Source organism: Chenopodium quinoa, unplaced genomic scaffold (genome assembly GCF_001683475.1).
Source record: "Chenopodium quinoa cultivar QQ74 unplaced genomic scaffold, ASM168347v1, whole genome shotgun sequence".
NCBI lineage: Eukaryota > Viridiplantae > Streptophyta > Magnoliopsida > Caryophyllales > Amaranthaceae > Chenopodium > Chenopodium quinoa.
Window position 1 is genome coordinate 1,181,273 of NW_018744704.1, and position 27,856 is coordinate 1,209,128.

At 36.6% G+C, this 27,856-nt stretch overlaps 1 protein-coding gene across 1 annotated transcript; it reads right to left on the reverse strand.

Moving 5' to 3' along the window:
* Nucleotides 1–1,601: 1,601 nt before the first annotated feature.
* Nucleotides 1,602–22,642, reverse strand: LOC110702878 (DENN domain and WD repeat-containing protein SCD1-like). The gene is made up of 24 exons (XM_021880624.1): nt 22,469–22,642; nt 19,417–19,510; nt 18,931–19,132; nt 18,671–18,812; nt 18,470–18,570; nt 18,004–18,067; nt 17,642–17,755; nt 16,654–16,874; nt 14,007–14,061; nt 13,825–13,908; nt 12,622–12,808; nt 12,357–12,520; nt 11,853–11,897; nt 10,987–11,062; nt 10,825–10,898; nt 10,671–10,721; nt 9,575–9,732; nt 6,324–6,371; nt 5,789–5,846; nt 5,627–5,710; nt 4,711–4,957; nt 4,423–4,613; nt 3,518–3,582; nt 1,602–2,680 (listed from the first exon to the last, which is right to left on the reverse strand). Exons 1-24 carry the CDS (start codon nt 22,640–22,642, stop codon nt 1,795–1,797), a joined length of 3,585 nt encoding a protein of 1,194 aa, XP_021736316.1. The 3' UTR covers nt 1,602–1,794.
* Nucleotides 22,643–27,856: the final 5,214 nt, after the last annotated feature.

A 27,856-nucleotide genomic window follows, 5' to 3' on the forward strand; every position in this document is an offset into this window, starting at 1 on the left:
TAAATTGATCTTGCACAACCTGATAAGTTGAACGAGTGGTCAGCACAAGCACATATTACATGTGTAGCCTAGCCAACCCCCATAGCATTGTCAACATAAATGTGTCAAGCCTACACACATCCAATGGTGTGGGTAGAGACTAGGGCTGAGCAAAACTATCTGAAGATCCGAAAATCCGATGATCCGATCCGCATTCGATCCGTATTTTCGGGATAACGGATCGGATATCGGATATCCAAATTTTGGATTTCGGATATCCGATATCTGAAAAAAGTCGGATATAAAATATCAGATATCCGATCCGATATCCGAAAAAAACACTCATTGTTACGTATTACTTTTTGGGTGAATTATTGCTTGGTTATTTAAAATACTCCCCAAAGGCCCAAGGCCCAAATCTACTAACCCTTATTAATAACCATTCCCTCAACCACCCCACCGCCTCTCACTTTCTTTCCTTTTCTCATCTATCTCTCCAACTTTCTCTCTCCTCTTCATCTTTTGAAATAAAAACAAAAAACCAAAACCACCTTCATCCCTACTAGCTACCGCACAACCACCTCCCCCCCCCCTTGACTGCGGCAACCCATCGACGGCAACATCCTCCTTCTCCGACCGGCGCATCCCAACCTTACCTTCCCCGGCCGTCGCGATCCCCCAGCCCCTCCCTAAACCCTAACCCTGCTGCTTCCCCTTCTTCCTCCTCCTTCCCCACCGTCGCGATCCTCCACAGTTAGAACCTCAGTGACTATTCTTTTTTAAGATCTCCCTCAGTTCCCCTCCATCAACATCTGCAACTAGCCAACCACCAACGGCTTGCCCATCTTCCCCCCCTTGATCCTCATGCGTCGCTCCACCCTCCTCCAGCCACACCGCCATCAACATCTGCAACCACGACGACTTCCCTCCAGTTGCAACACCAGTTAGCCCATCATCGTATATCCCATCGACAGCGCCCGCCCCAAATCCCACTCCCTCACTCTCACAGCCGCTCCACGCCTCCACCAGTGGCAGCTTCCCTTCTCAATGATAATTATTTTAAATTTTTTTCGTTTTGTAATTTGTGACAATGTGTAAAATTTCTTTGTTTTGAAATTGGTGAAATTAGTTGTTGGATTTTAAAAATTTCTAGTCCATATGATCTTCTCATTTTAGCTCAATTTCAATATACAAGTACTCTGTTTATCAATTTTCCTTGACAAAAAGTTAATTTGGCCATTAAATGAATTTTTAAACAATAATTTAAAAAAGTCAAATATTGGATATCCGAGCTATCCGATCCGAAATTTTCGGATATCCGAAGCTTTCGGATCGGATATCAGATATCCTAATTTTCAGATACGGATATCCGATCCGAAAGTGGATTTTGGATACGGATATCCGATCTGTGCTCGCCCCTAGTGGAGACGTGGAGAAACAGGCCACATTATTTGATAAGGTTGCAATTACAATTAGATTGAGGGTGAATCTTGAATTGGATTTGATTTGGATTTCCATATATTCGGATCCCATTTGAACCAGGAATGAAAGAGGAGAGGCCGAGAGGGTTAAGGGACATTGAAAAACTTCCCAACAATAAGTCAGTCATTATAACAGTCATATTAGGACAATATTAATTATCACTGTATTCAGTAAGAAAATCATTTACTTCAGTCATTATACATTCTTTTGTTAAGTGACCCAAATTTGGGGTTTTGTATGGAAACCAATATACAACAAAAGGGATTTACAATTACCATAATGTGTTCATGTAAAAACTGACAAAATAACTTGCCAATCATGACAAGTAGAAGCTCAGATGTTTATAGTAACATCCCACAATCGAAGAAATCCATTACGGCCACCGCTACATATTCTTTTCCTTTCTAGATCGGAAGCCACACATCTTACAACAGCAGCAGATTTTTGGGGTGTTCTGTAAAGCTGCCATCCGGATACTTTAGAGCCAGAGCTAGAGAAGCCCCCAAGTCTTTCTTGAGGGCGATTAAAAAGAGACATAGAGTTATCAGCTGCACCAATCCCCAGCCAGTGTTCACCAGCATTAATGGATAATATAGGAGCAGAATGTACGGTGACATTCTTCACACATCTTATGCCCCCATCAGCATTTTCCCAAAATCGAAGCATCCCATCTGTTGAGCCACTAATAATTCCTTTCTCCAACGGTGAATACTCAACACACTGGACAGGACCTGCATGACAAGCCAAGACAGCATCACACGTGCCTCGAGAAACTGACCACATCCTAGCTGTCCAATCATCACTACCAGTAATCAGAGTATCTCCAACCATTCTGATTGATCTGATCCATTTTGTGTGCCCCAAGAGCTTATGCATCTGTCTACCAGCACGTATGTCCCATAAGTACGCAATTGAATCTCTACCTGCAGCAGCCAAAACCCCAGTAGAATCATCATAATCCATACAGAGAACTGCACTGGAGCAACGCCCAACGATTGCCACACAAGTATCAGTTCTCACATCCCACATCTTTAGCGTTCCATCAAGAGAAGAAGTAAGGACACGCTCTCCTGAAAGCATGCGCACAGTGCTGATCGGTGCAGTATGCCCTTTGAGCTCTTCTAGAACTTGGTGTGTTTGCTTATCCCATACCAAGAGAGATTGATCGTCTGATCCTGATACTATCTTTCCTCGGTCGGAGCTTATAGCACGCACGGCTCTGGAAGACGGCAATACTTAGAATATACATCAATAAATGTATAGAAGACAAAGAGGGACAGGAAAATAAGAAATAAGTCAAGACAGTATAAGCCAAAAGGGCAAACCACACAACAATTCATTATTGGGGTCTAAATGAATGTTAGAAAAGTACTGGAAGAAAGAAATATGCCCCAACGTCAAGTGAGTCACATGTCTTTGGGAAAATAAGAGCTACTAACTTTAGTCTTAGCACATTCTTTATTTGGTAAAAATGTCTACACAAGTGTTTGCCAAATAAACAGTTTTTGTGATACTGATACCAGATCAACTTTACTAGGAATCAGCTGAGGTCTCAAATTCTGGTTATTATTTTTATATTTTCAGTAGATGCCATCAAGAAAAATTCACTTCTTCATCAGACCAAATTCAGTTACCTCAATCAACAAATTTTCAGTAGGATCAAAATAGAATTTCCAGGACCCCAATTCCAATTACATGTATTGTTTCAAAGCTTCATCTGTAAGATGATACCATAAAAAATGCTAGGGGAAAAAAGTTCTGAGGGAACCAAGTATATGGAGCACGAGCCTACTCAAATACTATAGAGCTGAACAAAGTGCGACCCAAATGGTCCCGATCCAAAACAAATTGAAACTGATTACTGAGCATACCTGATTTGACCTGACACAAACAACTCATTTTCAGACAATGTAACATTTAGCACTATAAGGCATGACAAATATATCTCCCTTTTAAATGAGTGTCAGTCACCAACTAGTACTCCTTTTAACACTATAATCCTTCATTACTTGTCCCCAAAAGAAAACAAGAAATAAATATTAGATGTAGAAGTTACCCGGTATGGCCTTGCAAAGTGGCCCGAAGCTCAGAACCACGAAGACTTGGATCCCATATCTTAACCTGGAAGATTTTGAAGTGAAAGAAAGGGTAAATCAGTTTCAAAATCTTAACAATCATTAATATATCCTCGTCAAGATGTAAATGCACACAAATAAACACTCCTAGACAATTAGTGCTTCCAAGAGCTCAACAAGCAACATTCAACTTGACTTTAACTTCAGTTGATAAGATACACCTGAGCAACAACACAAACTTATAATTTGGTGGTGGGGGGATGGAGGGTTTTTTTTTTTTTTTTTTTTTTTTTCAAAAAAAAAAAATCAAGAAATGGCAAACATTTATAACTAAATTGTATATTTTTAAACAATGCTCCTTCATCTATTTTAGACAGGTAATAGATTCTATTTTACACAACTTAACAACATACTTAAGATCAGAATAATTGTGAAAACTACACTCATATTGATTTAAGAATCTAGTAGATATAATTCTTAGATAAATTAGAGTACTAAGTTAATAATAACAATAAACACTCTTAGTTGTAAATCTTGTAATACATGTATAGGTGTAGGTGAAAAAAATAAACAAGCAAGGACATAAGAAAAACTATAACCAAAACTATCAAGTGTAAAATGCTTCTCTCCAAGTAAAAAATTAAAAGAGAAAAAAAATACAGTTTCACATAAGGTTTGATCCTGTGAACTTCGTATATATGTTTGACACTGGATGCTTTTAAAGGAACAAGATTAACCAACCTAGCTAAAGTTTTCTTTAGCATCAACCATTATAGCCAACATTTAAAGATTTCCCCCCACCCCCAAAATATTGCCCCTCATAACGCCCCCAATATAAGGCAACAGTATTAAATGTTGACATGATTAGGAAAAAATGTTCACATACCAGGCAATCAGTGCTTCCACTAATAAAGAAGCCTGCATCCTCACGGTCACCAACAAGATCCCACACCTCCTTTCTTGTGACACAATGTAAAGCAGTGATTGCACCATTATGGCCCCTAAGTACACGCACATTTGTTTGAGGCTTCTTTTGACCCGCAGCATTTGCCGGATCCAATTTACCCTCATTTCCATCTGAATCCAACATAATATGCAATTAGTGATAAACAACCATATCAATCTGAACTTATAAATAAGGCATTGCAAGTCCTTACACACAATTAGGAACTACCTGATACTCCACTACGCACACGAGTAAAAGAATGTGCCCTTAACGATGTATCTCTGCTAAACATGCTTTGTACCCAGCTCCTCCCAACACTAGACGCCTCAACAAATTGTTGATTGTCATGTGCAGCATCTTGTGGACGTGGAGATTGAACTCCATAAGCGGACAATGATTGTACTTTTGTAGCAGCAATTCCCCAATAAGCAAAGCGAAGTTGGTGGATATGTGACAGAAACCCTCTTAATTGAATCTGGGACCAAAAAAAATAATGATTAAAAAAAAAAATTGTTAACAATCAATAAAAGACATCATAAATCTATCAACTGCAACAAATAAAAAGAAATAACGTCAGACGAGGAAGCAAAGGAGAGGAGAGAAAAGAAACTTTCCGATGCATGTCACAACACATGTCTACTTGCGTTTTGCTTTTTATATTTCCATGTTTGAATATTTTGTATGGGCTCTGTATTAAATTGGTCAGTAGTTTCATTGCAAATTGTAGTGAAGAGACCCAAGTATGCATAGCACAAGGTGTACCCAGGATTCTGGGAACACCTAGAAACTTTATTTACCAGTATATTGCATGAGATAAAAACTAATTTAATAGTAAATAACTAATGTATTTAACTCTCTCAAAGTGATTCTGCAAGCACATAATGCCCACTTGCCCAGGCAGCCCAGAAATAGCAAAAAATATTTCTTAGAAACTCTTCACACTGACACCAACAAGAAATTCATTTTGGACTCTTAACATGGAATGGAGGGAGAACCGTTTCATTAAGGGGGAGATTTGGTCCTCTCAGATCTGGACAGAGCAGGTAGTAGTATAGTACTATCATCTTCACTAAAACTTGACAGACAAAGGTGTAGGAAGAAGGAACATGGATAAAATAAGTAAAGAAAGCTAATAAATACTCACAAATTGCTTAAACCCAATGTTGTGTTTCTCTGCTATGGTCTCAATAATGTTCCAAGCATCAGTATCGGGTAGTCCCAGTCCAGCCTTTATAAAGTAAATAATCAAAATTCAGTAATCAGCAGCAGTGTCAATCATGTGGTTAAAAATAAGAGTAGAGTGTACCATATGTGAAGCTACTACAATAAGCTGTGTCATAACCCGAGTGGCGTGATTGGATGACCTGAAGAGACCAAAAGAATCAGAAGTGATGTAAAACCTGATGAAATAATACTCAAAAAGTACATCGCAGAATCCTCAGCTTATTACAAAAAGTTCTAGCAAAAAAAGTTAAGTAAGAATAAGTTCCAAAAAGTTAAGTACATTTTTTTTTTGAGGACTGTGACAGGAAGAAAAGTTAAGTTCAACAAAATAAGTTATATATATATATATAGTGTTCCTTTATTCTATTGTGGCAAGTATAAGTAAAGCGTAATAATCACACTTTTCTAAAACATATTATTAAGATTTGTACATGTTTACAACATTATTCAAAGCCATTTAAGAAAAATTGTCATTAATCTGAATTTAAGATGAGGGCCCTGGATAAATAATGCACCACACAATAACAATTGTCCCACTTGGCAGGCAAATTAGACAAACACAGATGCAATATTTCAGCATGTTTTAAAGCAAAGAGAGACCAACTACAGATCCTTACTTGTTGGAAGCTTGATCCATCAGATACTCAAAATATCCTTCCCAAAACCTTGAGTAAAAACAAAGAAAGAACAATGGAGTCACTTGAAGGTGAAAGAACAAAAATCAGATAACTAGAGAGTAATAACACAAATTATATCTCGAAAAAGACGGATTGTCAACGAGAAGTATCCAACTAAATTCACTAGAATCACTACATAGAAAATTCACACTCTCCACATTTTGGGTTGTGATAGAATATGCAATAGTGGCTACTTCATCTATATTAACAGGTACTTTCACTTACGTATTAATATATTTATATTATAGATGCCCAAAAAATGTTCTTTTAGTTTTAGTTGGCTATATAGTTTAAATTGATTCCTAGTAATAAGATTAAGGAAGCTATGCCTAGTAAAGGATTGAATGAGCTGTGATACTCTTACTACATTTGTTGCGTTCTTTCACTTTATGCAAAATCTTTTCAGAAATAAATGTCAACTTTGAAACATCCCCCATCCAACCTCTCAATTGTTTTGCTTCAAACAAGATGGAATTAGCAACATTAATGCTCAAAAATGGCCATAACAATAAGTAGACATAGGGTAAAACAACAGAAATCTCCAAAAAGATAAAGAAAGCCATCCACCAAAGCACTCTCTTGTATCTCTCCCCCTCTGCCTCCATGCTATATAATAACTGAAAAGTTCATCCAGCCCCAAACACAATAGCACAAGCAAGTAAGCAGCAGAAGTGAAAAGAGACAATTCTCAGATAATAGAAATAAAATGTAGGTATTGAAGAGTGAGAGATTAACAACTAACCCAAATCCAACATTAAAGCATGCAGATGTATGATAGCCAACAACGTAAAGCAGACATGAAAACTAATAGAAAACAGTAAACTAATGTAAGCATTTCTCAGCAGATCACGTCAAACTCCTTTTCCCACATGATTTTTGGTTCCCTTCACATCTTTTCTCACACTACAGTAATCCTTCTTTCATTTATCAAAGAAAAAGAAAATGAAAAAAAGGTGTTTCAATGAGACCTTCAATATGATAATTTAAGTTCCCTCACTCCCATTCCATCTGACACCACACTTGGTAATCTTGGAGATAATCCGAATTCACCAATAAAAAGAATTTTACTCCACTTATTCAATAAATATATTCTAAATAATAAAATGGCCTATCCAAATCCAACCCATGTTAAATGAATATCTTTGTTAGCTTTGGTCTCAATAAATTGATAGGAGTTTCAGCAAAAGTAAGATTAGCCCAGGACAAATAACCTCAATTTAGCACAAAAAAAAAAAAAAAAAAAAAAAAAAAACAAAGCATAAATAAAAAAAAAATAGAAAAAGTTCACCTAAAATAAGTTCAGCAACACTTTGATAACACTAATGTTTAAGAAAGGACTGATACAGTCCTTTGATTTCATTAAGTATAAGATCTCTTTTTCTTTAAGTGGCAAAATACAGATATATCCCCTTCATGTTTTCTTTTATTCTCACCCATCGCTCGGAATTCAGGAAGACTACAAAAAAAATTTTGTTCATTTTTTTTTTACTTAATATTTTTACTTTTAGATATTTTTGTTAATTTCCTTATTTATACTTCCCTTGGTGAAATAATCAAAAGCAAAATATGATTCTTTATTGCATTTTGTATAATATTACTATATTAGGGCATATTTATAATATCTATATTACTCACACTCTTCATTTCACCTTAAGTACCCGTGTCGGACACTCAGACATGGGTAAGACACTTAGACACTTCATTTTAGTTCAAAATCATGGAAAGTTTTCAGAAAATAACCAAGTTGGACACTTAGACACATACCCATGATGGACATACATGATGGTTTTAAGATGAGAATAGTGCAAACAAGTGCACCTTGTGCCTTTTAACAATAACATATCTACTCCAAAGATAGATGTTGTACTAGCACACGATTTCTCGTAACACTTTTCGCCCTAGGAGCATAGCACAACATTATAATTGCATCTACAATGATGATAACCTACCAAGTTTCTTAATAAGTATCAAGCAACACCATCAATGCCATTGCAAGATCTCACCGGAATCAAACACATAATTGTTTTAAGTTAAAATTTTTATTTGTTTTACAAAAATTATTACCCTTTAGTTTCCATTTTCTTAGAGTTCCAAAGATGTATTGTATTTATAGGTTGAAAATCATAAACAAGTTGAAAATCAAGAGTTATAAAAATGCTACATTAGATGAGCCAATACAATAGTTATATCAAATGAGAAACGAAAAGAAAAAGTTTATAAGTGGGAATGAGGCCCTTAGGGTTAAGTGGAGGTCATTAGATAGGAAGAAAGGCTTTGAACCCAATTAAAGTAGTGTATAATTATAGGGTGTCGAGACAGTATTAAATAGTGGAACTTGAATGTTTCAGAGATAGGCAAGGTTGAGAATTGCAAGATATTAATCTTTTGATTGATGAAAAAGAGGATCCAGATACCTTTTGTTGGTACATTCCCTTTCGGGCACATGCAACTCATTGATCTCGGTACCTCGGTACCCTATATCACAGTACTAATAATGTGGGTTGGAGTGTGTGAACACTTAGGGTGCATGTAACAGGTCATACAGCGAGTGGGACTTTGAAAAGAGTGCGACACTCTTGCCTATTGGCGATAAAGTGCAAACTTCACCTGGCCACAGGAATGACCAGGCAGTGGGTGCAAGAGGGACCAAGTCAGGAAACAACAATCTAAAAGAAAAAATTGAACTGCCACCAGAGACAACACGATTGTCAAATTGGAATGCTCACAAGTTTGGAAGAGAAAGAGGCAAGTGGAAGACTCATTCACCAACACTGTACAAAAAGGCTGAAGTACAAGATGAAGACAGTAGATATTTCTAATGAAAACTGAAACATCAGAAAAATAATAAACATAGAATCTAAACTCAAGTCCTAGAAGTATACAATAAAGGTAGGGTGGACCTGCACCCGTAATCAAAGGCTGACAAAGATCTTTAATCACTAGAGGCTTAGAGCAACCTAAAGTCGTAAACCTACCTGAGATAAAACCATATGTAATAGCGAATAAAAGAAACAATCATGTCCTCAGACATTTGGGCCATCTTATCAACGTAAAAACATAGAAACATCAGGAAGGTAAGTCATACACTTGAAACTAAAAGAAATTACCGTCAATGTTCAGCAGAAACCTTACATCCAAATCATAAGAGAAGTGGAGATATGTAATTCATGTAAGAGATGTTTGAAGCTTACCGAAGTTCTTCCCAAATTGCCAGTGAAATCAGATGACGTTGAACACAATCAGAAACATTATTGGCGTCCTTCTTATAGATTTCAGCAGAAACTTCGAGAGCATCTCTAACTGTTAGCATGTCATTGCGAGAAGTTGCAAGAGTAATTGCAGTTTTCAGCTGAAGTTACAACAAATACGCATCAAAAAGAGGCAAAATCTCTGACGGGAAGGTGCAAATCCAGACAGAGAAATAGTAGAGGAAACAAGAAAATGTCTAAGGATAACATCTTAGGTGGTAAGACTGGTAACTAAAGTAATTTGTCTGTAACTAAACCATTCATGGATAGACTTTGTACAAAAATTTCATAATATATTCATACTATTATTTGGTGCTAGAGGCAAGATTACATACTCATAAACTACTTCTGAATTTGAACATCAAGTGATTTAAAAGGTTATTGAAACATAATTAAAAGATATTGGCTGCATGAACTTTTTAAGCAGCTTCATCCACAGAATTGTACACCCTTTTAGTGAACAGTCCTCTGTAAGTCTGTTTAGGCTCTTAGTCTGTTTGTCCCATTTGAGCGGTAAAATTTATCCAATTTTCTTCTGCCAAGGAAATTATGATTTTCCAAGAGTTTTTACATTTTAGGCCTTCAACAGAAAAATATAAAGCTACCATTTCACATCTATAAACTTTTATCTAGTACTCAGTATTTGGACAGCTCAATGGAAACGAAGACTCAGAAAGACTAATTATATCCATTGCAGATTCGTTTACCTTCCAACATACTTCCTCCGTTCCAAATCAGATGACACATTTCTTTTATCATGTTTGTTAATGCATAAATTCAACCGTAAATGACTCTAATAATAAATAAGAAAAACTATAAAAAGTTGATATTATGAAAATACACATTGAGAGGATTTCAACAAAATCTCACATGACTATATTTTCTTATCTATAAATCACAAAAGCTAGTCAAATTAAAGTTTGAAAACAGTGACAAAAGTAAAAACGTGTCATCTAATTTGGAACGGAGGAAGTAATAAACACTAAGTTTAAAATAGCAGAAGCAGTACAACCATAAATTTAAATTTAAATAGCCGTACCAGTTCTTTGACAGCAATAAATTGCTCTTCAGTCAATTGACAGCTCCACCCCTGCATGACAATAACCAGATATAAAACAAGGAATTCCAGATATAATTTTTATAAGTACATATAAAATAAATAAAAAAACATCCTCTTTCACAACTAAACATACAGTATGTATGTGTTCCCTTATACATTCAACAAACCCGCTTCCACCAATACCATCTGCATCAGATTCAATGAGAGCTGCAAAAGAAGTCAGCAAAAATTTAACTTCAATCAACAATCTAATTACCTACCTAAAAAGTAAAACAGAGTTTTCAAACAAATTTACCAACAATAGTTCCATATTCAAATGAGGACAAAGGATCATCAGTTGCCCCTAACTTCAGAAGACGTAGCCACAGTCCCTGCTCATTAAAAAATGTCATATAACTTCACACTTCAAATGCTTAGCATAAGATCATCTAAAATTACATTAACAAGGGACAAGGCTGAGGTCATAAGTCTATCCATCCATTCACCTCAGTAAAGGTAATGTTCAATAACAACAAATCCACAAATTTCAAAGCTATAATCACCAGAGCATATCCTATCTTAATTGAAATAGCATACTTGAATCATTAACACTTAATTTGCATTATACAACCCAACAAAGACAAAATCTTAGAGGCCAGATAAGCTTCTGCAACTTACATCTGATCCTCAATCTAGGTCAAGTCTGACTACAGATACAAATCATACAATGCAAAATCTACGGACAGTAAACAATAAAGCTATCTACATTTCTACATATAGACCGTTTTTCAAACCAAATGAACCCTGTTTATCTTTTCCGCCTACAGAAATTAACTTCAAAATCCTTATTCTCATTTTCACAGTACTTTCATTTGGTCCTGCAGAGATCTTTTCTCTTACCTATTCACTGTGCTTATTTCCCTGCACTGTCCTATACTCTTTCCTTCATCAAAAGATAATTAAATACAGAAAGCTACACCAAATGCTAATAAATAATTGCAATAATGTTATAAGTTGCCATAAACGATAAATTCATGATATGCTTTTCTGCAATGTTCTTACTTGACGCAAAATAGATTTACAATACAGAAAATATGACAACGAATAGAAACAGCACCCTACTTGCAGATAACAAGATCGATTAAATAAAAATTCAAGGTGTACTTTAATTTGAATATTTACCTGCAACTTCACTTTTATGTCCAAGACCATGCGCTCCCGCTCAGCCTGTAAAAAGAAAAATACATCTAAGTGTTCCAAAGCTTAATGCAGTCGAGGGCTTTTTGAAAAGAAAAATCTTTATACCATTCCCATGATTTGGTTATCAGCCATTATAAGCAAAGTTAATACCAAAAAAAAAAAGACAATGCATACTTCTAAGTCCCTTCGCAAGAAGCATACTAATATTTTCCTTTTATAATTTTCAAGAATTACAACAATCTATTAAACTTGAACTTTGCACAAGCTCCTAACAGGTTGTTAATCAACTAATACTTAATGGCCCCAAAGTAGCATAATATGTGCAAAGAGGGTGAACTAGGAGAAACCACCTTATCTGGATGATGACAACCATACCAAAACCTTAAGTGACTCTCAATAACTTAATCAGATAGCTAGTTAATGAATGAAATAGCAATCAATCATTAAATAATTGTATCTACAATGAAAACTGAAAAAAGGACCCACAGCTCTCTCCCTTGGACTGAGACTTTCAGCATGATCAAGATTATGTTCAGCATCGGTATCAAGGGATCCACCAACTGCAGCAAGAATCTGCTTCCTCTTTTCCTCCTGCTCTTCTGTTCTAATATTTGAGGGGAATCGGTCATACATATAGGGAGAACCACTAGCTGTGAATCAGGGAAACATCTTGGTAAGAAATTTAAACAAGTAAAATTAATAAGGTATGAACTCATGAGAGCATATACTGACAACTAAACAAGAACTCTACCAGGTACACTGCCATCAAGATCAGATATTGTAATAATTTCAGGTTCTGACACAGGTGATGGCAAAATTGACATAGGATCCTGTCCTCTCCCAATGGCATCTTGCAACTTGTGAAGAAGATTGTTATTAAAGCCTATGCCTCTTTCAAGGAAGTCCAAAAAACCTTGTGTCTCGAAAATTTGTATAATCTGAAAGCAAAAGCAGTGTATTGACATACTGTATACAAACAACAAGCAGACAACACAAAATAACAGTGCTTCCACGATCTCATGAAGCTCGTGCAAAGAAAATTACGAACTCAGATTATGATTATTAGCAGAGGTGTTCAACTACGCTAATGATCTTGTCCCAAAAGGGAGTGAGGTAGTACTCATCATCTACCCTCAAGTAGTTGATATGACAGCTAATGTTTCCCTAAATTTTTCTTTGGATATTAAATTTCTCAGAGAAATTGGAATCGTCACCAAAATAACAACCATGAACCACCATTGTTAATACACCAACTAACATGTTTCAATGACATCTTGACTTGGGATGCATACAACCTCATCAAGCCATGATTATGGAAATGTAACAGACATTTTACAGAAATGGGAATATTCACCAAAATAGCAACCATGAACCACCCATTGTTAATCTCTTTTTCTTCTTTTTATTTTTTATTTTTGTGTGTGGTGCAAGTGTTCCCCTATGTTCCCTGATTTCTACTTTGGTATTTGTGCTGCATTGGTGGCAGGAGCAAGTTTTTAGGGCGAAAGGTACAAAGTGAGCCAAGCATTTTCAATTGTTTCTAAGACCTTTAAAAAAAAAATGTTAGTGTTCCCTTATTTCCAGTTTTCTGGTTTCCATTTTTGTTTCTGTGCTGTGTTGGTGGATGAAGCAAGTTTTTAGGACGAAAGGTACAAAACCCCTTAATCTTAACTCTACCTTCACAAAGAATCAAGAAAGGAAGTGAGCACAGCATCTCACACACAGTACAACTTTAGGTCAGCGTTAATAAAAAATTAAAAATTAAAAATAAATCAGCTTGGTTCAGACTGTTTAGCAAACAAGCATGGCTTGAACACAAAGATGTAAGACTTGATAGTTCATGAACCTAAGAAAGTGTTCTAATTGATCCTTTTAAATTTCAATGTACATGAAATGATTATAACAGACCAAAAAGGCAATAAAAATAACCACAAAAGACCATACTGAAGCTCACCATGGGATCTAGGGGTTGATTAGTCAATCGAGAGCGCTTCTTCAAGAATGCTTGGGTATTAAAGACATTGGTTGCAGAATTTTCCTGGGTAATAAAAATAGTTTCTCATTGCAGTTTTGACATGATACAAGTATATGAATCAAACAAATTAATTAAACAGCCAAAAAGAAGTAGAGACATACAATAAAATTCCGGTAACCAGATAAAATTGATGCAAAGAACTTCAGAAATATCATCCTGCACAAACAGAATGGGACTGCTTAAAATGTTGCACGTTACCTCACTTCAGAGACATGATTCATTATCCAAATGAATAAAAATATACTTATATGACATCTAAGAAAAGAAACATCAAATTCGAAAAGAGAGCCGTGCAGGAACCATGGATAATAGTGGTAACCCTCAACACGAAAATACAACGCGACACAAAAGATAATCACACAATTTAATTTTTTATTTTTTATTTTTATTTGGGTGGGGGGGGGGGGGGGGCGGGAGAGGAGTGATGGAAAAGCTAGTCACATATCTGCAATTCGAAATCATATCAACAAGAAGACATACTGACAAAAAAGGAATCAGATCAGAATGGAGAGCTGTTATTTAACAGGTAATGATGTCTTTTGATTATAATGGTAATAAAAAAATAAAACAAATTAATATAAACTTACAACCTGAAAAATGGGTATGAAGAAGGAAAATTGAAGTAATTCAAACAGAGGTCAAATGACCTCATTACAAATTAGAGGCACAAGACAAAACTCCATCATTCAATAGACGTCCTATGCACAATTGTCAGCTTGCTTGCTCCAAAGAAACACTTCCAAACCAATCCAATGAAGTAGATATAACCTCAGTGCACCTAATTTTGAATAGCACAAATCTCCCGCATCTTGCATGTTCACCCTCATCAAACATTTATACATCTCACACATTGATCAATTGCACCTTGAGCTCATAGAACATAGATGAAAGACACAAGCATTTTTTGCTGCTAGATGGTCATTTGCAACATTACAAACAGCATGTGTGCTTGGCCTAGTTGCATAAAATTATAGAGCTTTTGAGATTGTATTAAGCAAATTCTAATCCAAATTCATGCTATGTGGCTCAGATGATGGAACACAACATGTGGCAGGGGTCATATTTGTGAAGTTCAACTCATTGGTGTCTTTAAAAAGAATATAGCATTGGTAAACCCTCATATCCATGATGGATTCACAAATAGATGGATTTGATTTAATCACAATGTTCTTTTAAAAAAAAGTCCCCTCACTTTATTTTCATGGATTGAGATTCTGAAAGATATCACAAGATGGTGCAGAGAAACTCAGCTCACTCATACTAAGAGTCACAAGCTCTTCGTGCCACACACTACATTTTCCTTACTACTCAAGAAATGACTGCTACATTCACAGTCAACATTCACCAATCCTCATTTATCCTCATTTTAACACATAAATATAATTCTTTTCACATTTTTGTGTCCCTCCCTTCTCTCTTCATTTTTGCCTTTTCTTGACTTTGATCTGCACACCTATAATCTTCATTTTATCTCTAATTTCATATTTGCATCTGTTTCAAATCTCTGCACCCTCTTTCCATCCCTCCCACCCTCATTTCATCCCTCCTAGACTCCTACCCTTCTCTCATTATATATTACTCTCATCAATATAACATAAAGATATTCAGTGTACACATGCCAATTACAAATCAATAACTCCCGCATCAAAAGTTAAAACTAATCACATTGGAACTACTATTGACAAGTAATACTAATTTAGTAACCTGAAGTAACAAATGATGTGGAATAAGAAAAGGAAATTAAGTAGGTAAACAAGAAATGATGGAAGTGTATAGACTTCTGCTTAAGTTCACATACTTTCCATAAGTGTAAAAACAGATAGCCAAACTATAATAAACAATCACATACAAAAAGCCAAAAATATGGATGAACTAAATGAAAATAGCAAAGCATTCCATAACTTTCTTCTTGCCGTCCAAGTAAGAGCCTGAATTAAATCACAAACGCCAAATGGTACTTCAGTCAAAGGTGCTACCATCTCCAACACTCTCCATCTTCCTTCAAACACCTAAATTACTTGCCCACCACCCCATGCCCATGCAAGCCAAAACTTAAATCAAAGTCCCCTTCCAAGTTACAGCCAACTCTCCTCCCCTTCCATGCCCCATCAATGCTGACAGGCCTAATCATGATATATGCTCTTTCCATACCCACAGCTGAAAAGATAATTAAACAAGGGAGAAAGCTGAGTCTCATGATTAATTCCTTTCTATTACAGTCCTCCTTTATAGTTTTCCCTCTAACAGATATTATTTTTTCTGTTTTCTTTGTTCAGCCAAGATAGAAACCTACAGAAATAGACACAATGAGAGAGGAGATGTTGCATATTATGTAGATGATAGCATGATTCCAAATGTAGGACACTACATTATGTAAATGTAGGTACAAAAGATCATAGTAGAATATACATTTAGAGAATGTCATTAATGTTGTTAAAGAGCACTTCTCATACATATTATTAGATAATATCTTAATGGTACATTTTTAATTTTGCACTCTGCCCAGTGCTACTTGAACTTTGCTTTTATCATCACATGACAACTTGGTAGGAAGCGCTTAAGGTTATGTAATAGAAATGCTGAGTCTAAATACAGTTACACTGATGTTTTAGAATAAAACTTGTAAATCTTAATTATAGATTGGGGTTGGGAACAAGAAATTGAGTATGTATTCATTAACGAATTCAACTATGTATGCACCCATACATTATATAAGCGCAAAAACATTTCAAGAAGTGGTAAATTTACCTCAGTTGAATATCATGCTCATCTGACCATGGTTTGTTAGCAACCCTATGATAAAGCTCACGTGATTCGCCAAGGCCAACCTTTATCAGATCTATATCCACCACATTAGGATATAGTAATTTCAATATCTCACCACGTAAAGAGCTTAATTCTGGCTCTGGTATAGGAGGTATTTCCTCTGAAGTAATGATACGGTTAGACTCAAGGTCCACAATTACTACCTACATTAGAAAATAAGGTAGAAATAGAAAGTCAAACTTAAACTCCAGCATAGAAAAGAAAAGGACAAGACAAGGGGGAAAAAAACAAAAACACTAAAAGATCCACAATATAGAACATACCTACTTCAATAAAGCCCACAAAACTCAAAAAGAATTTTCTTTCCCTTAATTCAGAATCCCAAAGCAAACATAGCTATTGGGAAAGTCTACTGCACCCTACAATCTCAATAGTTGATTCAACCAGGGTGAAGCTATCACACAATGACGAAATTGGCTGGCCCCGAATCACTACTTTGAAGTTTTTTTTTTTCCGAATAAGGCATGTACATAGAAGAATTCTGTCTCACTCTAAAAAGCAAGGTAATAAACTAAATTTCTCCTTTGCTACACACCCAAGTCATTAAACCTAAGTGTTTAAAAGACTAGAAATAAGATTAAAAAATACTATGATACATTGCACAATTCCCTCCGGGTTTTTTTTATTTTTATTTTTATTTTTATATATCCTATAATTCTATTTTCCTCAAGCTTGAAAAATGAAGAGGAATGATGAAGAAGGATGACAAGATTATAAACTTAACAACTGCTAGATTCAGTCCAGATACAGAAGCTGAAATTGAACCAACTAGGATGCCATGAAAAACAGAAACATAAACGGAAATGATGCCGAACAACATACAATGATAAGCAGTACAAAAAAAGGATAAGATAAAATTAGTTTAATGCACAAGCAAGGCAACAAGACAGAAATTAGAAAGGTAGCTTACACCATCCATTGAAAGGCCAGTGGTATCAACTCCAGAATGAAGACCCATCATGTATGGTGTTGGAGCATCAATATAATCCACTCCGCTGAAAAATAGTAATGGAATGTAGACATGCTTCATCAGACAAAAAAAAAAAGGCAAAATCAGGGACAGATAAAGAAAAGAAACATAATTTTTGACAGAATTATAACAATAAAATAAAAAATTAAAAAATAAAAAAATAAAAAATGGAAGAAAATTTTTACATTATATAAATTATTGAAGCAATTACATTACAAAAATGTTGACAGTAAGGTCAGAACTTGAAAGAGTAAGGTGTAAAAAACCAACATTAATATTGTCTCAATATATATATGTATTACCTGCCATCGAAATGGGTAGATGAGATGACAAATTGCCTCAGAAACAAGAGTCAAAAGTGAATACCTGTCATTAAAAATAGTGATATTTATACGATTCAAAAACAGTTTACTCCCAAATATACACTAAATTTATCAAGTTTGTTCCAAATCAGTTTTTCATCGATTACCCCCCCCTCTCCCCCACCCACCCCCCCCCCCCACCCCCAACCAAAAAAAAAAATAGCATCTAGTGGTACACATTCAACATCATATGCCCCGGAAGATATAAAGGAGTTCTAGAAATCTACTATAGCATATAAGCAACCAATATGTCAAACTGAATACATCAAATTAAAAGTAGTATACAATAACAAAATCTAAGGTTGATCAATTATAAAAACAAACTGGAAACATAGCATTATAAGAAGACCTGGCTGATTTCTTTCATTAAGGGATAAAATCAAAGTTTGTAAAAACGGATACTTGCTTGTTTGACCGAAGTAAGATTCTTCTTTCAAGCAATACAGCTGTGAAGAGTTTGAGCAAGTTGTCGACATCCAAACACTGTACCAATGGCTGAAAGGACACCTGCAATTCATCAAAGCAAAAAAGGTAAACCTACATCAACTTGTACAAGCAAGTCGAGAAAGACACAATCGGATAGACAATGATAACAAATTCAGCTTACATCAGCATGAGGTAAACCATCTTTTGGTGGAGCCTCAACAGACAATAGGCAATTCTCAATAGCAAACAACACCCGATCTTTCCCAGGCGTAGGCAAAGGTACATTGGACACCATACAAGCAATAATATCCCACAGTGGCTTGCTAGAAAAAAGAATTGTTATGAATTATGGTATATATTATAAAAGAGACTTGATCCTACAGCCAAAGAAAATGAGAAAGCCCCTAAAAGTGAAGCTAAATAAATGACATGACAGCTCACCGGCTTCCTTTTGGTGAAAAGCAAAGAGCAAAGATCTCCTCCAGAGCGGTACGAAGCACATGAAAACTTGGCAAATGTGAAACAAGACAGATGCACTTGTCTGCAAATGAATTCACGGGGATACGATGTGCTTGAACAATATCCTCATCAACTAGGTCCCGAAAAGCAATACATGTGACATAAATTTTGGAGCCATCACCCTCTGCAAATGACCAAATAAAAATAGAAAGTTACCATAAAGATATCATGGGTATAAAATAATATCATTTAAGCTACGATCACTAATGAGAAACAAAAGATATATGATGTAAGACTTCAATGCCTACAGAAATTAAAAATGATATTACATATTAAAGCATAACTACCAAGAAGTAAGTTTTACTAGGGTTACAGTGGAAGCATCTAAAAAAGGGTTGCAAGACTTGCAGCAGCCATCAATTTTGCTTCAATAATTTCATCTAACACAGCTTACAGATACAAACGCACCAGTTAAGACAATAGGATAAGTGCGAGGATACGTTGAGGGATCATTGCCATCAAGTCCTGAAGCATAGAACTCCACTCCAGCAGGCAAAACACACTACATTGACATGTTACAATATAAAGATCAGGTCACAACCAAAAAAAAAAAGAGTTAAACCACTTCACATAGACCTCAACTACTTTACAAAAAGTAGATCTGAAAAAATTGGGGAAGACCAAATGGATAAAAGGACAATCAATATGGTATACAATCAGGTACTATCTCCTTTTTTTACTTGCAATGTTTTGACTATTGCATTATTCACAAACTAAACTTTAACTATATTCGGTGAATTATACTTTAAGATAACAGAGTGAAGAGAGATCTTGTTAGATTTGTCTAAATACAAAAATTCAAAACATCAACTTTATCAAAATTTACTTATTGGTAATTATTAAAGATATTAATGGTGAAAATTATGCGTTGATAAGCATAATAATCAAGCAAAACAAAGATGAAGTAACTGTAGGCACCAAAAATTTATTTATTAGTGGTGTCACTTTCATCTAAATAATACCATAACGTGTGTGCAATAATTAGGAGTTTAGGAGATATGATTATCTTATCTTGCTCTACAGGATAACTCAATATAATGACGATATCATAAGGTTTCAAGAGGCTCACATTGAACAAGTAAAAAAAAATTAAAATTAAAATCTCATCATCTCCTACTACCAATCTGTTGGTATATCAATCATAATAAGTCTATAGGACCCAAGAGAGATACGAAAATCAACCCATGATTAATCAATAAAAAGCTCTATTCCATATATCTATTGCCTTTTTGTATGCAAATTGCAAATTTGAATTTTTTTTGTGTCTAAGGTAGCATTTAAAATTATCACAAAATCAAGATTTACAATGTAAAAACTTTAAATAGGGCCCATTGCATATTCAGAAAATTAAAATTTTTCTACATAAGTATTATTTTGAAGGAGACTAACACGAAATACAAAATTTAAAAAAAAATAAATAAATAAAATAAAATAAAAACAGAGACATTCTTCCTCCCACGGATCATCAAACTTCATTATTTCCAAGAATAACATAACCACGTAGGTTAGCCACATGATTCTTCTTACAAGGACAGAATACCAAGATCAGACAAGGACATAATATCTTGATCAAATCCCTCCTACAGTTTAGTGATGCACTAAATGTTGAAACAGTTACAGAATAAGAGGTGCACATGTTAAAGGTAGTACAAGACTAATAGGAGCACACAATTAAAAAAAAAAGACCAACTTAATCTCTCCACATATTTCCATCACAGTCCTTAGAAAATGTGTGAGCTAACATATTTGGCATTGAACACTTAAAAAAACAAGCTTCCATCTTTCACTATTGTGAATAGAAAATTATTAAAAACAACAGATAGATAAGGAGAAACTAGACACTGCAAACCAAAGGCTACCAAGAACACCCACCTTATATGTATTTCTTTTGTCCCAGTTAAAATGCAACACTTTCTTTTGCAATGTTATTATACTACCTGCAAATTTTTTATTTTTTATCTATTTTTGGTTCTACTTGCTTTCTGTTCATTTCTTTTCTTCTTTTTTTTTTCTTTTTTTTTGGTTCTACTCACTTTACATTATTCCATTTCACTTTACTTCTTACACTCACTCATCTTTTTCAAGGTTTTCTTAATTTACAAATCTACTGTAAACAAGTCAAACCAAAAATTTTAAGAAAAATTAAAATAAAATATATATAAAAACTGAAGTAATATTCAATTTAACAACATACTTTTACCAAATTTATATATAAGTAAATGTTATTATGTAAAATGATGTATATTTTCAAAATACTAACTTTATACTGTTGTAATTTTTACTAACAGAAAACTATACTTTCTCCACTCCATTTTACCTACAACACTAAGAGTCTCACGCTTTCCAATGCACAATTTCGCCTAGATTTTTTTAATGCACAAATCAAGACAAATCCAACAAAATCCTACATGACCATTTTTTTCTTCCATATAAATAACAATATGAGTAATAAAAGAGAGTATGAATAGTGTCAAAATCCTAATGTTGTAAGTAAAATGAAGAGGAGGAAGTATATGCTAATGGTCAATGTAATACATTAACAAGTGCGAATGTCAAATTATGGCACTTAAGTTTCGAGTAGTGGAAGCATATCAAATCCACGACCATTATCCATAGAAGTGCCTCCTATTATAAGACCATTGGACAATAAAGTGCTGCAACAGGATAAATATTTGTAATTGCATTCACAAATTAAGAAAACAGAAGCTATCAAGTTTCATTTGAAAAAAGGAAGTATAAATGCTTCCGCATTAGTTGAGAACTAGAGATCCACTAAAGATATTATTCATCGCTTATACTTCATAGAACATGGCACATGATTTACAGCCTTGATTACTTTTAAAAATAACTCAACAAATTCTTATGCTCCATGTTCTAATTCGTAAAAATTTATCTCCAATTGTATATTCTTGATGCATTCCTTGTTCAATTACATAATTGTGCTTTTCTCAACTTCTTCCCAAAATATTTTCAACCACTCTACCCTACAAAATTCCATTAATCTATTTTCCTCTTTAAACTAAACAATGCTCTTTCATAGCACTCGCATTCATACAAAACCCTTCAAAATTAAGTGATTCAGGCACCCAAAACCCCCCACCTGTAAATCATCATCATAAATCCGCATTTCCAATAAATATACTCTACCCTACACAATTCCATCAATCTATTTTCTTCATCAGACTAAACAATGCTCTTTCATGGCACTTCTGTTCATACAAAACCCCACAAAATTAAGTGTTTCAAGCACCCAAAACCCCCAACCTGTAAATCATCATCATAAATCCGCATTTCCAACAAATATAAGCAAAACCCATCATCAATGCTAACTACAATCATTCATGCAATCATAACCAAAACCCGCCACGCTGCGGCAAAAGTATAACATCAAAGAAAACATACCCAGAAAATGGCAACACTAAAAAAGCAATAAAAACACAAAATGGAAGAGAGAAAGTACCATGGGAAGCTGGGGAGGAGGAGGAGGATAGAGGGTATGATTGAGAGGAGGATACTGATCAAGAAGCGAAGGCAAATATCTGTAATTGGTGCCATAAAATCCTTTATTCTCATCTAATGTTCGAATCTCAGGTCCAATTCCACACACTATGAAATACTCGAAGATCGGCGCCATTTTCGAACCTCGAGTTTTGACACACTCTTGGTAAAGTATTGAATTGAGGAATGAGAATTTTGGGAAATGAGAATCAGATCTGTTTGAATGCTTGCTGCAATTTCAGATGAATTTTCATGGCGGTTCCACCTCTATTTTGTTTTCTTTAGAATGCCGCGTTTGGTTGGAGAGGAGAATGGAGTGTTGATTTGAAGGAACGTTTTTCCAATTTGAGCTCTAAACGTAAACTATTGACAAAAATGGTTGCGTGGAAAAACTATTTACCAAACTAAGCTTCCAGGGTAAATCGCTGTCTCGGACAGCGTTTTACCCCTGGTTTTTTTTTAAAAAAAAATTCAACTGGTAAACGCTGTCCCAGACAGCGTTTTACCTTCTGTATTTTTTTAAATTCAGTAGGGCATAAAACGCTGTCTCGGACAGCGTTTTATCCTTGGGTTTTTTTTAAAAAAAAATTCAACTACAACTATTTTATATGTTCAACATAAAGCGCTGTCTCAGACAGCGCTTTATGCTTGAACATAAAACGCTGTCTCAGACAGCGCTTTATGCTTGAACATAAAGCGCTGTCTCAGACAGCGCTTTTCTGCTGGAAACAGCAACCAGCATCCAGGCAGAAAACAAGCTTCAGCAAACAGCTTGCATGCTGCAGTCCTCCAACAGCCACCACAACAGCCAGCTCCACAGCCCTACCGTCCATCGTATCTGTTCACATGCAATTTAACAAATCCCAACAGAGTTAACGCAGTAGCAATTAACCAAAATGTTAACGATCAAATGTTCCAAATGTTATTAAATCAAAATGTTCCAAATGTTATTAAATCAAAATTTTCTATTACAAAATAATTCCTCCATCTACGATTACAACGAATTTCAGTTAACAGTCATGGGTCCTCTGAGGGTCTCGATGGACACGTTGCCCGGTTATGGCCCTGAACGTGACAATGACTACATTTGCTCGCGGGCCGGTTAGTCTCATCCATTTCATTACGTATGCGCTTTGACCTTGGTCGCCCTATTCCACGCAACATGCTCCCGTCGGGAATGATTCTGGGACCGTTATAGGGCGTCCAGGTTGTCTCGCAAGGGATTGGCTAGAATTGCGGCGCGTATGTGCTCGTGTATGCCTCCGATTGCAGCACCGGGTCAACCCACGGCCGCTCTGATAGTGAGTACGTTGCACATACGGCTAGAACGTGAGAACATGGGAGGTGAAATATCGTAGGTTTGTTGCAGGTACACGTTCTTAACTGAAAGTTAACAGTATGTTTATGGCCTCCTTTACTACCAAGTCGGTCTCCCCTTTCTGTTGTAACTTGGTAAATATGCAATCGACGGTTATACGCATCCACTCTGTGATATCTGGCTTTTGCGGTGTTCTTCTCTAGAATGGCAGTGACCTTGGGGGGGTATGCAAGTCCCTGTTCAAATCTTGCCTCAGAAGACTCCCTTCTCAAAGTGAAATATTTGTTAACTCTATGAAAAGTTAACTCGACTAGGGACATGATCGGTAGAAACCGTGCTCCCTTCAACACGTTGTTGAATGTCTCAGAGAAGTTAGTAGTGCAAATCCCGTATCTACGTCCAGCGTCGTGAAAGAGGGACCACATGGTGAACGGAATTTGAACAATGTACTCCATTGCCTTGTTACACGCCTCACTAATGAAACACAGATCGCCGTGTAGTTTTCTTTCCTGCCTTTGGTACGCCGTAGCCTTGAACATATCTCTCATGTCGTTTCGTCGCACGTGAGTCTTCAAGTTAGAAGCTATGTGGCGAACACAAAATCTGTGATAGGCTCGCGGCTCGGTAAATCCAACGTTCGGATCAGTCATTGCTGCAATGATCCCAGGATGTCGGTCAGATATAACACAAAGGCCATCTCGTTGAGTGACATGAACCCGAATGCAACCCAGGAACCAAGACCAGCTGGAGGTGTTTTCCCCCTCAACCAACGCAAATGCTAGAGGAAATACTTGGAAGTTTGCATCAACACTTGTAGCAACCAACAGTGTTCCTTTGTACTTCCCGTACAAGTGCGTCCCATCGATACAGATAACTGACATACAATGTTTAAAACCGTCGATACAAGGGCCAAACGCCCAAAACACTCTTTCAAACACTTCCATGTTGTTGTAGTAAACACCGTCAACCAACGCTTTGTACTTCCACACAACACACGTTCCCGGGTTTGACTGTTGGAGGGCTTGCATGAAGTGCGGAAGTCTGCCGTAAGAACTCTCCCAATCACCGTAAATATCAGCTATTGCTTTCCCCTTTGCATACCATGCCCTCCGGTACGGGACATCGAAATGAAATTGCTTGGAGATGAGTTCTTGTATGAATTCAACTTTCAAAGACGGATCTTTCCGAACAAAGGACTTCACAAAATCTGATATTAACGACGAATCCAAATGCGGGTGATCAGTGGACAATACTTCCGTGACACAGTTCTCCCGGTGCGGGCCTTTGTATGTGACTAGGGCGAAGCCACGCGAGTGCTTACTAGATTTGGTACCCCGTAGCATCCAACCACATTTTTTCTTGCACCGCAAATGAAGCACACTCTCATTCGATGTAATTGTGGTGTAGAACTGATTCCTCTGTATGGAATACATCTTCACCATTTCTTGGAGCACTTTCTTACTTTCGAACCACATCCCCTTCTCAAATTCCCCCCCCCCCGGAACAAACGACGTATGACTACCCGATTCGGCCCAATCCTGATCAACTTCGTAGTTCTCGTTCACCTGACTGAACCAAGGAATAGTTGTAGTTCTAACCAGGGGCTCGCCCACTTCCATCTGAGCAGGTTCTACATCCATGTTCTGAAGTCCATCTTCCTCCTCTCCGCTATCGGCCTCATCATTTGTGTACACATCATACACAGAAAGTTCGTTATTCACAATATCTTCAAGATGATTCGGCGCATGCTGAGAACTAAATGGCATGTCAAATTGATCGTCGTGCAGCATTCGACTGAAAGATCCCATCCCATATTCAGTTGATGGAATGTCGTGTGTCGTCTGAACCAATACTACTATGAACCTCATTCATCAAATCATTCATAGTCATGTTCGGTTCTAGTGTTAGTGGTTCCGTATTTCCCCCACTATACTCGACCCGGGGTCCATCAAACAGAATTTCTCCTCCCCACCGGCATAACAAAACTACATTTTGTGACGCCATATTCTACATAACCAAAACACATTTTAGGATTATCGAAATCTAGAGCGAGGTAAATTATCAACACTGAAATAAGACTCTTCTCACCTATAACAACTTCACTTTCAACAACTTCACCAATTTCAACAATTTCATGAACAATTTGAATTATTTCAACAATTTCAACCTAAACTATTTCAATAATTTCAACAATTTCATCTCTTCTCACCAATTTCAACCATTAACAACTTCAACATTTTCACCATCATCAACTTCACCAATGTCATGAACAATTTCAATAACAATGTACCACATCACCATCAATAATTATCAACAATGTACCACATTTTCATTAATAATTAGCAACAATTACATGCAATTGACATGAATTAACAACAAGTAAGAGCAATTACATACAATTCACAATAATTAACCACAATAACTATGCAATTACACTAAATTCAGTTTAGGGCTAACCACGAAATTGAGTGAGTGAGTGTGAGAGGGAGGAGGGCAGCAGCAAGGTGGCGGCAGCAGCGGTGGCGCAAGGGTGGGCGGCGGCGGCAATGCGGGTGTTTGAGTACGGTCGTGGTTTAGTGTGAGAGGGAGGAGGGAAAGCGTTGAGGTTGAGGTTGAGTTCTTGCGCATTCTGCTGAAGTGAACATGCTGATATATGGCCATGAAACGCTGTCCCGGACAGCGTTTCATTTAAAAAAAAACAGGGAATAAAACGCTGTCTCGGACAGCGTTTTACCCATTGAATTTTTTTTAAAAAAAAACCCAAGGATAAAACGCTGTCCGAGACAGCGTTTTATGCCCTACTGAATTTTAAAAAATACAGAAGGTAAAACGCTGTCTGGGACAGCGTTTACCAGTTGAATTTTTTAAAAAAAAAAAAAACCAGGGGTAAAACGCTGTCCGAGACAGCGATTTACCCTGGAAGCTTAGTTTGGTAAATAGTTTTGCCACGCAACCATTTTTGTCAATAGTTTACGTTTAGAGCTCAAATTGGAAAAACGTTCGATTTGAAGGGACTTGTTAAACATCGCCCGCGTTTTTCTACATAAAGCCCACAATTTATAAAATTTTGACAACTTTGCCCTTGTTCTAATTTTAACCTAAAACGAAATTTTGTCTCACCCAAAATGTGGAACAGCGCCGGATCGCCGAGGGACACCAAAGAGCCGCCGTCGTAGCCGGAAAACGAGGTCTGAAGTGGTTAAAAATCAAGTTTTGCCGGCGAACGTCTGGCCGGGACGCCGTCACCGTGGATGGGGCGCCTGGCCAGGACGCCGCCACCGTGGATGGGGCGCCTGGCCAGGACGCCATCACCGTGGCTGGGGCGCCTGGCCAGGACGCCGCCACCATGGTAGTGGCGTCCTGGCCAGGCGCCCCAGCCACGGTGGTGGCGTCCTGGCCAGGCGCCACCTCCTCGGTATATTTTTTTTTAAATCTTTTTTTTCGTTTTGGTTTTTTTTTTTTTTTATTTTGTTTGAATTTTGATAAATTTGAATTTTTTTTTAAAAAAACAAAAAAAAATATTAATTTATTTTGAAAATATGCTTTAGTAAATTCAAAAAATAAACAAAATTAGAAAGAAAAAACCAAAATAATAAAAAAAAATTAGGAAACAAAAACATAATAAAGAAAAAAATTGCAAAGAAAATCCAAAAAACAAAATACATTTTAAAAAAAAAAATAGGAAAAAAAAATTGAAAAAAAAAATTAAAAAAAATTTGAAAAAAAAAAAAAAAAAAAAAGGCTACTGGCGCCTGGCCAGGACGCCACCGCCACGGTGGCGGCGCCTGGGCAGGACGCCGTAGCCACGGTGGTGGCGTCTTCAGTGGACGCCCCCACCGTGGCCACGGCGTCTTGCCCATGCGCCGCCACCGTGGCGGTGGCGTCCTGGCCAGGCGCCAGTAGCCTTGGTTGTGGTGCCTGGGTGGGGCGCTGCCACCACGGCTCCTTCGCGATCCGGCGACTTTGTTTACTTCCACCGCGACACCGCCTCCGGTGCCGCCACTTCCCGTTTATTAGCCATAACAGTGTGTT